Here is a 12,392-nt window from a genome sequence, read left to right on the forward strand (position 1 = left end):
TCTCTTTCTCTTTGTCATTTCTCTGCACTGTCTCCCTGACTCTGGTTTTGTGACTTTTCTAAATGACTATCTGAGTTTGTGTCTCTTTATTCCTCCTGGTCTCTGTAAGTATCTTTCAACTGATTTCTGGTTGCATCTCTTATTGACACTCACTTTCTCAGTATTAAGGATTCTATGCAATGTAGTAAGTAATTGTATATCATCCATGACATGAAACAGAACCTTACAGATTTTTTAGTAAGAATATTGAGGGATTCCCTTTAAATACCTCCCTTCATCCCTACACCCTGCCTTGAGGTTCTCAACATATTGGAAGAGCATGCAGAAGGTAGCTAATGTTTTCAGTATTGCTGCAAAGTGTACTGAGGTCCAGTTTCTCTCCTTTATGATTGAAAATACATTTTCCTTCCTTTCTCTTGTTCTAAAACCGCTAATATTCATCTTATTTAAGAAATGTTTACAAAGAACTTGCTATATCCCAGGTACTGCTTTATAAACTTGCAAATGTTTATTTTTCAACCATACAAGGGAATACTATTACTATCCTTATTTAACATATAAGGAAACTGAGGCATAGACCAATAAAGCATTTTGCCCAAAGTCATGGAAATAGGATGTAGTGAAGCAGGATTTTAAGGCTTGATAATAGGACTCTTGTCTCTGTGCTCTTAATCACTATGATACGCTATCTCTCCAGTATGAAAAGACAAGGATGGTCAGATATACCTTGCTGATGGGCAAGAGTAAAGGAAGAGTAAAAGTCAGCGTTAGTATTAGTGTTAGGTATAAGATTTTACAAAAGCGATTTCTCTTCGAGGGTGTAAAATCCATTCTCGCCTCTTCTTTTTCTCTTTGTATATATGTATTTTTGTCTCCTTTCTCCCTATCTCCTGTATATAAAACACCAGTATGTGTATATTTACTACTTTGATTCTGTGACTCCCATTTCACATAGCAATTGATACTGACATTGTCTTTTTCTCTCCTGTTGGGCTCTCACTATGTTTTCATTTCCTTTTTCTTTACCCCTGTCTGCTTCTGTCTCTTTATCCTCCTCGCCCCTTTCCCCCAAGTCACACTGTCTTCCATACTTCTGTTGTTTTCCTGCAAGTTTCTCTCTTTGCTTTGTCCAATAAGAATGCTCTTTTCTATATTTCTTCTGTTTTTCTCTTTGTCTCTTTTTCTGCTTCTGTATGTATCTCTACCTTCCTTCATGGAAAGATTAATATTCTACTTACAGTAGATGGTTCCACTGAGTTTTATTCTGGAAACCCAGCTCATGAGAAACATTGGATCCTTAAGTGGCTTATCCAGGGTGTTTTGACTGTGGCTCAGTTTCCACTTAAGCTTCCCAATTAACTGCTTTCTCTATAAAACATCCAGTTGCCCCATGAGGAGAAGAGTGAGGTAAAGTTTTAGTGTCCCCAGAGGTCCCCAGATATAAGCAAGGTGGAAACAGCTGCAAATTACCATTGTGTCAGGGTTCCAACTTTACCTTTTGATATTCTTTAGCTCTGAGTCTCCTCAAAAGAGGGTCTTTGATTATAATCCAAGACATTATAGACATTATTCCAATGCCATTTACCTCTTCTGGTTCTTTTTTTAATGCAGATTGCATGGCGATCTTTTCCTGAATGGGGTTGTGAAGAATAATTGTAACTATCCTAGCACACAGAGAAATTAATTTCACCATTATCCTTCACAGTACGAAATGGTGTACTTGAGTTACAGTTTTTTAAATAGGAATTTCTTCTATATTGATATCAACAAAATTAATATTTTATATCTTAAGATATAAAAAGCTTTTAGTTCTCTCAGAGTCACTAAGGTCTATAATATCTTATGGGACTACACAGATAAGTCAGATATTGTCCTTGCCCACAGTCTAACTGAGAAATATACATGGTACCAACATTTTGTATGATAAATGTTGTAAGATGAGGGCTTTGTGAAAAGATGGAGTGGCACAAATTCTAGTCAGGAGAACGCGATATCAGGAAAAGTTTAATTGATAATGTGCACAGAGAAGAGAAAGGACATTCCAGAAAGTGCAGATACTTGATGCAAAGATACCAGAGAATGAGAAACTGTGGTACATTCTATGAAATGCACATACTTTTTGTTATTGGACAATAAGGCTATGGTTTCAATCAGAGGACTCATCATGAATGGAAACAATTTTCAATTATAATATACAAACTTTATTGAGTAGAAAGCAAAGAACATACATACATTTTAAGTAGAAGAATGATATAATCAAGTTTTCATCTTATGATGTTCACGCTGACAGCCATGGTAAGAATAGATTTAAATGGGGAAAGGTTTAGGGAGGAAGGTTGTTAAAAAGCTTTTGTGGGGCTTCCTAGGTGGCGCAGTGGTTAAGAATCCGCCTGCCAATGCAGGGGACACGGGTTTGATCCCTGCTCCAGGAAGATCCCACATGCTGTGGAGCAGCTAAGCCCGTGCGCCACAACTATTGAGCCTGCGCTTTAGAGCCTGTGAGCCACAATTATTGAGCCCATGTGCTGCAACTACTGAAGCCCACGCACCTAGAGCCCGTGCTCTGCAACAAGAGAAGCCACAGCAATGAGGAGTCCGCATACCACAACGAAGAGTAGCCCCCGCTCACCGCAACTAAACGAAAGCCCATGCACAGCAAAAAAGACCCAACACAGCCAATAAAATAAATTAATTAATTAATTTAAAAAAAAAGTAGGAGGTCACCTGAGACAAGATTAAAGGCATGAAGACCCTGCACACACCCTAATCTTAAGAGAAAAAAAAAAAAAAAAAAAGCTATTGCAATAGCCCAGGCAGAAGATAATATGGACTTCATCCTCCTCATAAATTACACTCTTCTATGTGTTTTTTGTTTATTTGGTTTTGTTCTTCTTTGTTTTGTTACCACACTGGTTAAAAATGACTTATATTAGCTCATATGAGGGCCAATAACAACTGTATTCCTGTTTATTTCCTTGCTTAGTAATTGCTTGTTGTATTTAAACAACAAATGTGATGCCACAATAATGTTACATTGTTGATATTCTGGATTTTGTTGTCGATTTTTTTTCTGGCATTTGTGTATCAACTCTATTTCTCTTAGGTTGTTTCATTAGAGTAGGCATAGTGTTGATCTTACTCCAAAGGTAAAGAAGCTGTACTCTTAAAGTTTTGTTTTTCTGAGGTGTCAGCTAAGAGCTCTAGATGCTCACACTCAACAGGTTGTCTCTACTGTGACTCCTATGTATCGCAGTACTGAGTAATCTCCAAAATCTGTTCACTTCAGAGCTACTCACATGGGTACTCTGCATATTTTGCTAGGAATTATCCTGTGCATGTTTAATTTTAAATTTAGCCAAAGATCTAAGAAGACTCCTTGCAGATTCATGCATGTCTTTATCTACAGAGTTTCCTTCTCTCATGTACCCTGTATGTCAAATCCAGAAGCCTAAACTCCAAGCTCCATCCTTCCACCTCAGTTATTCTGCTCTAATATGCTGGGGGAAAAAGAACCACAGAAATTCAGGGAGATTATGTGACTCATGTATTTATGTTAATCTTACAGGCTTGCCTTGCTGTTATTCAGTGTCTAAAGACAGTTGCCTCATATATTTTATTCAGTTGTTTATATATTTACAGCAAGAGGCTAGTTGGTTATCACCATAATTGTTAGAAAAAGACTGAAGTCGTTTTTATAAATTAAAGTTTACAAACTGTATGCTTGCTATGACCTGTCTTAGGAAGCTACTAGAGACTTTAATACTTTAAATGAAAAGATAAGCCAAAATAGAGGAAGCCAGAGAATCCATGGAACCAGGGAAATGTATGAGAGGCAATGTAAATTCATTATCAGAACAAATTTCATTAAATATTATAAACATCACTTGTGCATCAGGTCCACCTGTCAAAAGTGATTGCTGTCATCAAGAAAAACATGAACAATATGAATAACAATACTTGGAGTTGATTTTATTTGGTAGAAAATATGTGAAACTTATACATTCATAAAAGCAGAGAAAATTAAAAATAACACAAGAATTTTAATTTTAAAATAAAGTAGTACATAAGGAAGGAAATGCAATTATACTGTGTGGTTTTACATATGTAAACAATATTTACATAAAAATTAAATGCTGAACAGTGCATTAACCACAATGGTATATACCTATGTTGTGAAAGTAGAGGGGAAGATAAATGTGTATTTCGTTTGTTTTCCTTTCTGTTTTTGCTTAGGAGTGCTTTTTTGTTGGAAACTGTATGGCCCAAGAGAGCTAAATTCTACTTTATTTTGCCAGAAATTAATAGATAAAACCTAAGTGTAAAAAACTGAAAAATTAACATTATGTGTTTGGAATTAAAAGCGGAAATGGCAGTAAAAGCAGCCAAAAGACTTGAAGCTGGTTTTCTCTGGAAATAGAATTCAAGATTGTAGAGCTGGGGAAGAAACTGTGTAAACTTTGAAATATTGAAGTTTTCAAGCATAATTTTTTATAAAATAAAAATGTGATGTAAATAATAAAGAAAACCATAAAATGTATCAAAAATGAAACAGCTCACTCCCACCAAGATATAATAATGAGTTGTTTGGGAAAACATTAATGGAAGCAGAATGTGGCACTGATGGACAAAGGAGAAGAAGCTATTTTTGGAATAAAATTTGCGATTCAGTGTACAAAAAGTGTCCATTACTTCCTTACAGGAAGCCAAGGAATGCTAATGTAGGAATCATAAATAGGAGCAGTGATTTGGAATCGTTGATGTGGGCTGAAAAGTAAAAAAGGTCATTTTTATATCAAGGTGTTCTCTAGTAAATATGGAAAAACATACAGAGAAGTCAAAGAAGTAAGACAGCTCATATTGAAAACAGGCATTGAATCATCTAATTTTCTGTATTCTGAAAATAAAAAGAAAAGAAATAAACATAAATTGTATCTGTAATTGAAAATAATAGCAAGCATAAAAAATAAAGGATAAACTAGCTATAAAGAAGATTTTAAAAAGAAGGTCATAATTTAGACTGAGGGTTTAGGGAAGTATTCTATGAAGAAATTAAGTTGAAACTTTAAAAAAAGAGAATAGAAATGAGTTATATGAAATTGAAGTCAAGAGCACTCCAAGGAAAGGGGTCAGATGTGAAAATTCACAGGAAAGAGATAGCTCTAAACATTCTACAAATCTCCAGAAGGCCAAAGTGGCTGGAGTTTAATGATTATCTGATAATTTTGGAGAAGTAGAGAGGATCTAGTCAATATATTGTCATTGTATGTACTTCATTGCTTTAATTATATTCTCAAAGAAGTAAGGCAGCTCATATTTAAAACAGGCATTGAATCATCTAATTTTCATTTTAAAGACATGACTCTTGCTTTGCATAAAGAATCAATTAGAAAGCAGCAAGAGCAGATGTTTAGAAACTTAGGGGGCTACTGCAGTCTTTCTCTAGAGAAACACTGCGGACTTCTACTAGGATGACTGAAACGGAGATACTGAGAAGATAGCATAAGATTTAATTTGAGTCTAGAATAGAAATATAGATAGATTGCATGTGAGAGATAAGGAATCCACATCTGTGAGAAGAATACACATTACATTTTTTTCTGTATTAGAAATGTTTGCTCTTATCATAGATGACCTCATAAGACATCTGCTTTCATCTTGTTAACTGACTTTCCTCCTTAAGAAGGGAATCTCAGATATGTACTTTCTGTTACCAGTTTTATGTATACCCATGCTCAGTATCACTTGTGAATGAAATGTCTGATAAGAATAACAAGAAAAATATATTGATATGCCAAATATTAGGTTTTCTCAAACTCATCTTTAATCTTTTGCTCAAGACAATCCCCCCATATATTATCTATTACATATGACAGTTATATTTGCTTCTGACATAATTTTGCTACAACTCTTACTCTCATCTGCCTAATTTTCACACAGTACACAATGGGATTCATCAGGGGAGGCACAAGTAAAAGAACATTTGCCGTAAGAACACTGAAGAGAGATGAGACATGCCGGGCAAAACGATGGACAATGGCAAGGTTGAGGATGGGCAGGTAGAAGATGATCACTGCACAGATGTGTGACACACAAGTATTGAGGGCCTTGAGCTGCTCCTTTCTGGATGCAATTCCCAGCACAGTCTTGAGGATCAGGATGTAAGACACAGCAATCAGCATAAAGTCTACCATAAGGCAGAGAGCTCCAAAGAAGCCATAAATGACATCAATTTGGTTGTCAGAGCAGGCCAACTTCATGACATCCTGGTGGAGACAGTCAGAGTGGGATAATTGGCTTTTCTTACAATATTTCAACTTTCTCAAAAGGAAGGGGAAGGGAAAAACCAGGAGGAAGCTCTTGGAAAAGAATACCATTCCTATTTGGGCAACTCTGACAGTTGTAAGAATGGAGCTGTATCTCAGAGGGTTGTGGACGGCTAGGAAGCGAACAAATGACATGATCAGGAGCACTGAGGACTCAAACACTGTAAATCCATGGATGAAGAATTCCTGGGCAAAGCAGGCATTGGCAGAGATTTCAGGAGCATTGAAGAAGAAGATCTCCAACATAGTGGGAAGGGAGGAAAAGGACAAGCCCATGTCAGACAGAGCCAACCTGGAAAGACAATAGTACATGGGCTCATGCAAAGAGGCTTCTGTCTTAATGATGAAAAGGATGGTGCAGTTTCCCAGAAGAGCAAAAAGGTACATGCTGCAGATGGGAATAGAGATCCAGATGTGTGCATATTCCAGCCCTGGCATCCCAATCAAAAAGAAGATGGTGATTTCAGTATGCGATGTGTTGATAATAGACATGATGCTTTCAGACCGTTCTATAATGAAGCATAGAGATGCTGAATTGGTAAAATATGAATATCTGGAAATTTGATAGAAAAAAGCAGTTTCTGAAGTTTCTGGCTTCATTCAACTCTTTTGACAAAGCAAAGTATTGATGTGGCTATCATGTGGAGAAAAACGGATGCTACTCTAGACTACAATCTTCAGATGTCATAGCTTGGAAAAATTATTTCTGGACATGTTTTTCTCATAGAGAAGGTAGATTTTTATTTTGCACTCAGGTATGCACCTGAGTTCATTCTTTCTATAAAGTCTTAGTGCCCTATAGTCAATTACCCTCAAATCCTCTACTGTTTCTTGCTTTCATATTCTAGGTTTGATGTTGCGTAGAATATATAATTCCTGGAGTGTCACTAAACAAAGCCAAAGGAATATCACAGACTCAATTTCTTCCTGCCTTTTGGAAATTCCAAAAATGTATGGTTTTTCTCAAAACTAAACTGTACTTAGTTTTATGTCTTGCCATTTGAAAATTGTCAGTTAGCTAAAGCATCCTTTAAAAATTCCCATTATTGACCCTGTAGTGTATAAAGAAGTGGAAATATAATGTTGGACACATGAAACTCATATGATGCCATAAACCAATGTTGCCTCAATAAAAATATTTTTTAAAAACATTTTGAAAACCATTCTGTGATCATTCAATAGAGTATATATTGCAAAATCAATTTTTATCCTGAATTAAATTTAATTAAGCCAAATAATTCCCACCATTTTCTAAGTGTAGTCACTGCAGAGATTACTGACAGATTATGTCTCATTTTCTTCTGGCCTGGAATTTGTGATCAGTTGTGTAATGTTGGCAGTAGAACAAAAACCTGAAATGGTTAGTATCACGATTTAGGAGAATTTCAATTCTGGTAAAGAATAATTCCCCAAAAGGTAAATAGTTAATTTATATGATATCTGAAAGGACTATTCTGCCTAGAGGTATGACTTTTGGGGTCCTCTTCCTACTCCATATCAGGTTCTATATGGTCAGTTGCCAAAAAGGAGACATAAAGTAAAAGCCAAATAAGTAAGAAGATCTGGGCACTTACCAGAGAGTGGGTACTTTGGAGAGAACTTTTAAGAGTAGCGGAAGAAATTTAACACAAATTCCCAGAAGTCATTGAATTTGTCTGCCACTAAAGTCTCCTCCCTTTATGTTAGGGCTTGTCTCTTTTTTCTCTCCCCAACACCTGCTCGAGGGGCACTGTGCTCTCTGGGGAATGCAGCCAGGCTGGCTCTGTTCTGAGAATAAGAACAAACGTGTAGATGTAAGGAATCCACAGAGATAGTTAATACCAAGGATGAAGTAAGTATTGCCCTCCAGTTAGGGATGGCTTTGGTTAAAGAGAGGTCCTTAATAACCAGGCATGAGAGATACATGGTAAATCCTGTGCAAAATCTGACACTTCTGTTGAGTATTTGGTATATTACTCCTCTGCTCTGGGCAGAGTCAAAGCAAAGATGCTCTGAGTTAAGTATGTGCATTCAAAGAAATGCTGTAGGCAAACACTTTATGACATAGATTTTTAGCCTAGACTTTACTGCTGAAGCTTGATTTCACCCTTCCATATACCCCTGGACATCACTAAGTACCCTTTAAAAGTAATTTACCCAAATTAGACTCCATTTTCTTCTCTCTCAAAGCTGCCTCTTTTTATGGACTTATCATAATAATAAACTCTTATGCTTAATATTTCACAAGCCCCAAATCTGGCCCTTTCATCTGTTCTGTCCTGCACTTTGTACATAGTCATAGACAACATTTATTGAGTTCTGCTTACTGAGACTTATTCATTACTAGATGATGATTTTGAATCCTTTAATATTTTGAATAATAGTAAGTGCTATTATTATCTTCACTTTACTGTTGAAGAAAACGTTTCTCAAGAGGGTGAAGTAGTCTGTCCAAGATTATATAGGGGTTGTATGGTAGATGGTAGAAGAAAGGAGCTCAGGTCTGTCAGATTTCTAATAACTATGCATGCTGCATGCAATTAGGAAGATCAATCAATATCTGGGGAGATCAGAGTGAATGGATGAATATATTATTGCTATATTATTTTCAGCTATCTAAACTGCCTACTGGTTTATTTTTGGAGATAATATGGTTAATCTTACAGTTGTGAACCTTGGCAACAAAGAAAATAATGCTAGTTTAGGAATACTAAAGAAAAGTTTCTTGAGAAAACAAATATATACTCACCCCCATTAATACATAGTCTTGGTAAGGGAGCTAATAATAAGTAGACCAAGGGGAGGAAGCATAACAAAGTTTTACCATAACCCTCCATCATAAATTCTTTTAAACTTCATCATGATTACCTTTTAATTGCAAATGGGCTACTGTTTGCATCACCCTTGATTACATAGTCGATAATTCTTTCCTATACACTCTTACTTCCTCTTTGAGCGTCTACAGGTTCTTTTCATTAAAGAAAAAGCAGGCTGTTCCTTGGTTCATTTTCTGTGTTTATTGCTGTGGGGGTGTTTTGTGTCCTTTGGCTCAGTGCCCAACTTTGGGGACTGAGTTAATTTGTTCCATAGCAATATAAGTAAGCTACAACAGGGCAGGGAGCTTATCTGTTTTGTTAATCTTGGTATGTCCAGTCACTAGCTCAGTGACTGGACTTTGTTATGTATTCAACAAATGAATGAATTAATTGAATTTCTAAAATTGGCATCATTGCCATTTCATTATCATTGCCAATTTGCTTTGTTTGCTATAGAATAAAAAGGGCAGATTTTAGTAATTGTAGAATCTACTTACATGAATTTCTACATATTAAAATAGTATTGTATTTATTTTTGTATATGTTTGTTATGTAATATATTTTGAAAATCTATTTGTATCTAGATAATTCGTTTTACTTATATATAAAGACTATTCAAAATGCAACTTAAAATATTACAGTAAAGATGAATTATGCATACATATAATAATTATTAATATTTTGCCACATAGATTTGAAGTATTTTGGGTAAAATAAATAAATATTAGATGTCAGCCAATACTTCTCTTGGCTTCCATACCCCAAATAATAATGAAGATATGACATATAAAATGGGTGGTTACATCTAAAACAGTTCTTCTACAGACTATTTTAAGTTCATTTATTAGGAAAGGAGAATAGGTAAAAATCTAAAGGTATAACTTCCATTTCAGGGCTACAGTAAGGAAGAACATATTTAGCCCAAAATACAAGGAAGGAATAATAGTAAGAATCAGAAACCAATAAAATATACATATATCTGGCATAAACAGAGAAAATCAATAGATCAGAAATCTAGTTCCGTAAAAAGTTTAAGAATATCTATAAAAAAACTTAGCAACACCAATCAAGAATAAAGAAGGAAAATACAAAATTTATATTAATAATGAAAACAGGTAATTTCACATAGGTCCTATTGACAATATAAAAGATAAGCGGATACAATGAATATGGTAAACAACCTTTTTTGTTTTTTACAGTAAAGTTGAAAACAGATGAAATGGACAGATTCTTTGAAAAAAACACTAGTTTCCAGAACTTAAACAAGAAAGGGAAAAGCTGGATAGTTCATCTGTTAACAAAATTTAATTCATAATTTTAAAAAAGGAGCCCTCAAATCAAAGTAAACTCTAATCTAAGAGGCCACATTTGTGATTTATATTAAGCAGTTAAGAAAAAATAATACCAATATTACACATAGTTTGTTAGAGAATAAAACAATTCGCCATGTGTGTTACTTAACCGGATGATTACATTATGAGACACAGTAACCAAATGGTTAATATCTTATGAACATAGACACAAACATATAAAAAATAGCAAGTAGACTACAGTGATATATAAAAAGGATAATACATTATGACCAAGTGACATTTATCCTAAGAATACACGGTTTTCAAAAATCATGAATATAATTCCCCTGACACGGAGGGAAAACTACATGATCACCTCGATAGATAAAATCCTAATCTTTTCATCACAAAACCTCTGAGTAAACTAGAAATAGAGGATACTACCTTGAATTGATAGACACATAAAAATGCTATAGGTAACATTACAACAATGAAAAAATTGTTGGACATTTCCCTCAGTGACATGTAAAGTTCAGGATGTCCCTATCAATACTTCTTTCAAAAATTGTAAGAGATATCTAAGACAGTGGCATATAGAAAGAAAAAAAAGGAAAAGTATAAAAATTTGAAAGGATAAAGTAAAAATACCACTATTTGAAAATGATATGGTTGAGTTAATATATAAAAGGATACCAGACAGAAGATCAATATACAAAACTGAATTCCTACCTACTTGAAAAAACAATCTATATAAATTTTAAATATCATTCACATCAAACAATCAAGATGTATAATTAAGTGTCAAATATGTAAAAATAAATAAAATACTTTCGAGGTTTCTACTCTGAAAACTTCAAAACATTGCAGAAAATTTCAAGTAAACCTAAATAAATAGACCGTGTTCATTGATTACGAAACTCTATATTGTTAACAATTCTTTCCAAAGAAACATATTGACTCAGCACAATTCTAGTCAAATATTAGTAGGTTTTATTGCAGAAATTGACAAGTAGATGGTATACTTTATGTGGAAATGCAAAAGACCTAGAATAAGCGAGACAAGAAAAACATTGCATGAACTACACCATTAGATTTCATGACTAACTCTAAAGCAACATTTATTCAGCAGAGTGGTACTAACACAATGTTGGAAGAAGTGATTGAAAGGACATGGCCATTGATTGACCCAAGATTTGGATCCAGGCAATGGGAGGCTCATCACTACCTCCCCTGTCCTTGGAATGTAGAAGAGCACTTATATTTCTTTGGAAAGATAAACAAAATGGATAAACCTTAGCTAGATTGACCCAGAAGTAAAAAAGAGAGAGAGAGAGACTCAAATGACTAGAAACTGTAAAGAGAGTTAATTACTACTAACATTGCACAAATAGAAAACATTGTAAGGGAACATTATGAACAACTTTAAACCAAAAATTGGATAAATGAAATGGACAAATTCCTAGGAAGACACAGTCTACTGAAACCGACTCAAGAGTAGACAATCTAAATAGAATCATAACAATTGAAAGATTGGTTTAAAAAGAGATAAGCCTAGGCCCAAATGGTTTCACTGCTAGTTTCTAAGAAACATTTAAAGAAGAATTAGTATGGGCTTCCTAGGTGGCGCAGTGGTTAAGAATCCGCCTGCCAATGCAGGGGACATGGGTTTGAGCCCTGCTCCAGAAGGATCCCACATGCCGTGGAGCAACTAAGTCCGTGCGCCACAACTATTGAGCCTGCACTCTAGAGCCCCTGAGTCACAACTATTGAGCCCATGTGCTGCAACTACCGAAGCCCATGCACCTAGAGCCCGTGCTCCGCAACCAGAGAAGCCGCGGCAATAAGGAGCCTGAGTACCACAACAAAGAGTAGCCCCCACTCACTGCAACTAAAAGAAAGCCCGCGCACAGCAAAAAAGACCCAACACAGTCAATAAAATTAATTAACTAATTAATTTTAAAAAATTGAAGAGATTTAGAAAA

At 35.2% G+C, this 12,392-nt stretch overlaps 1 protein-coding gene across 1 annotated transcript; it reads right to left on the reverse strand.

Annotated features, from left to right (window-relative positions):
- Positions 1-5,873: 5,873 nt before the first annotated feature.
- LOC130829265 (olfactory receptor 51A4-like) lies at positions 5,874-6,815 on the reverse strand. The gene has a single exon (XM_057695596.1). The coding sequence runs from the start codon at positions 6,813-6,815 to the stop codon at positions 5,874-5,876; it is 942 nt and encodes a 313-aa protein (XP_057551579.1).
- Positions 6,816-12,392: the final 5,577 nt, after the last annotated feature.

Source organism: Hippopotamus amphibius, chromosome 9 (genome assembly GCF_030028045.1).
Source record: "Hippopotamus amphibius kiboko isolate mHipAmp2 chromosome 9, mHipAmp2.hap2, whole genome shotgun sequence".
Taxonomy (NCBI): domain Eukaryota; kingdom Metazoa; phylum Chordata; class Mammalia; order Artiodactyla; family Hippopotamidae; genus Hippopotamus; species Hippopotamus amphibius.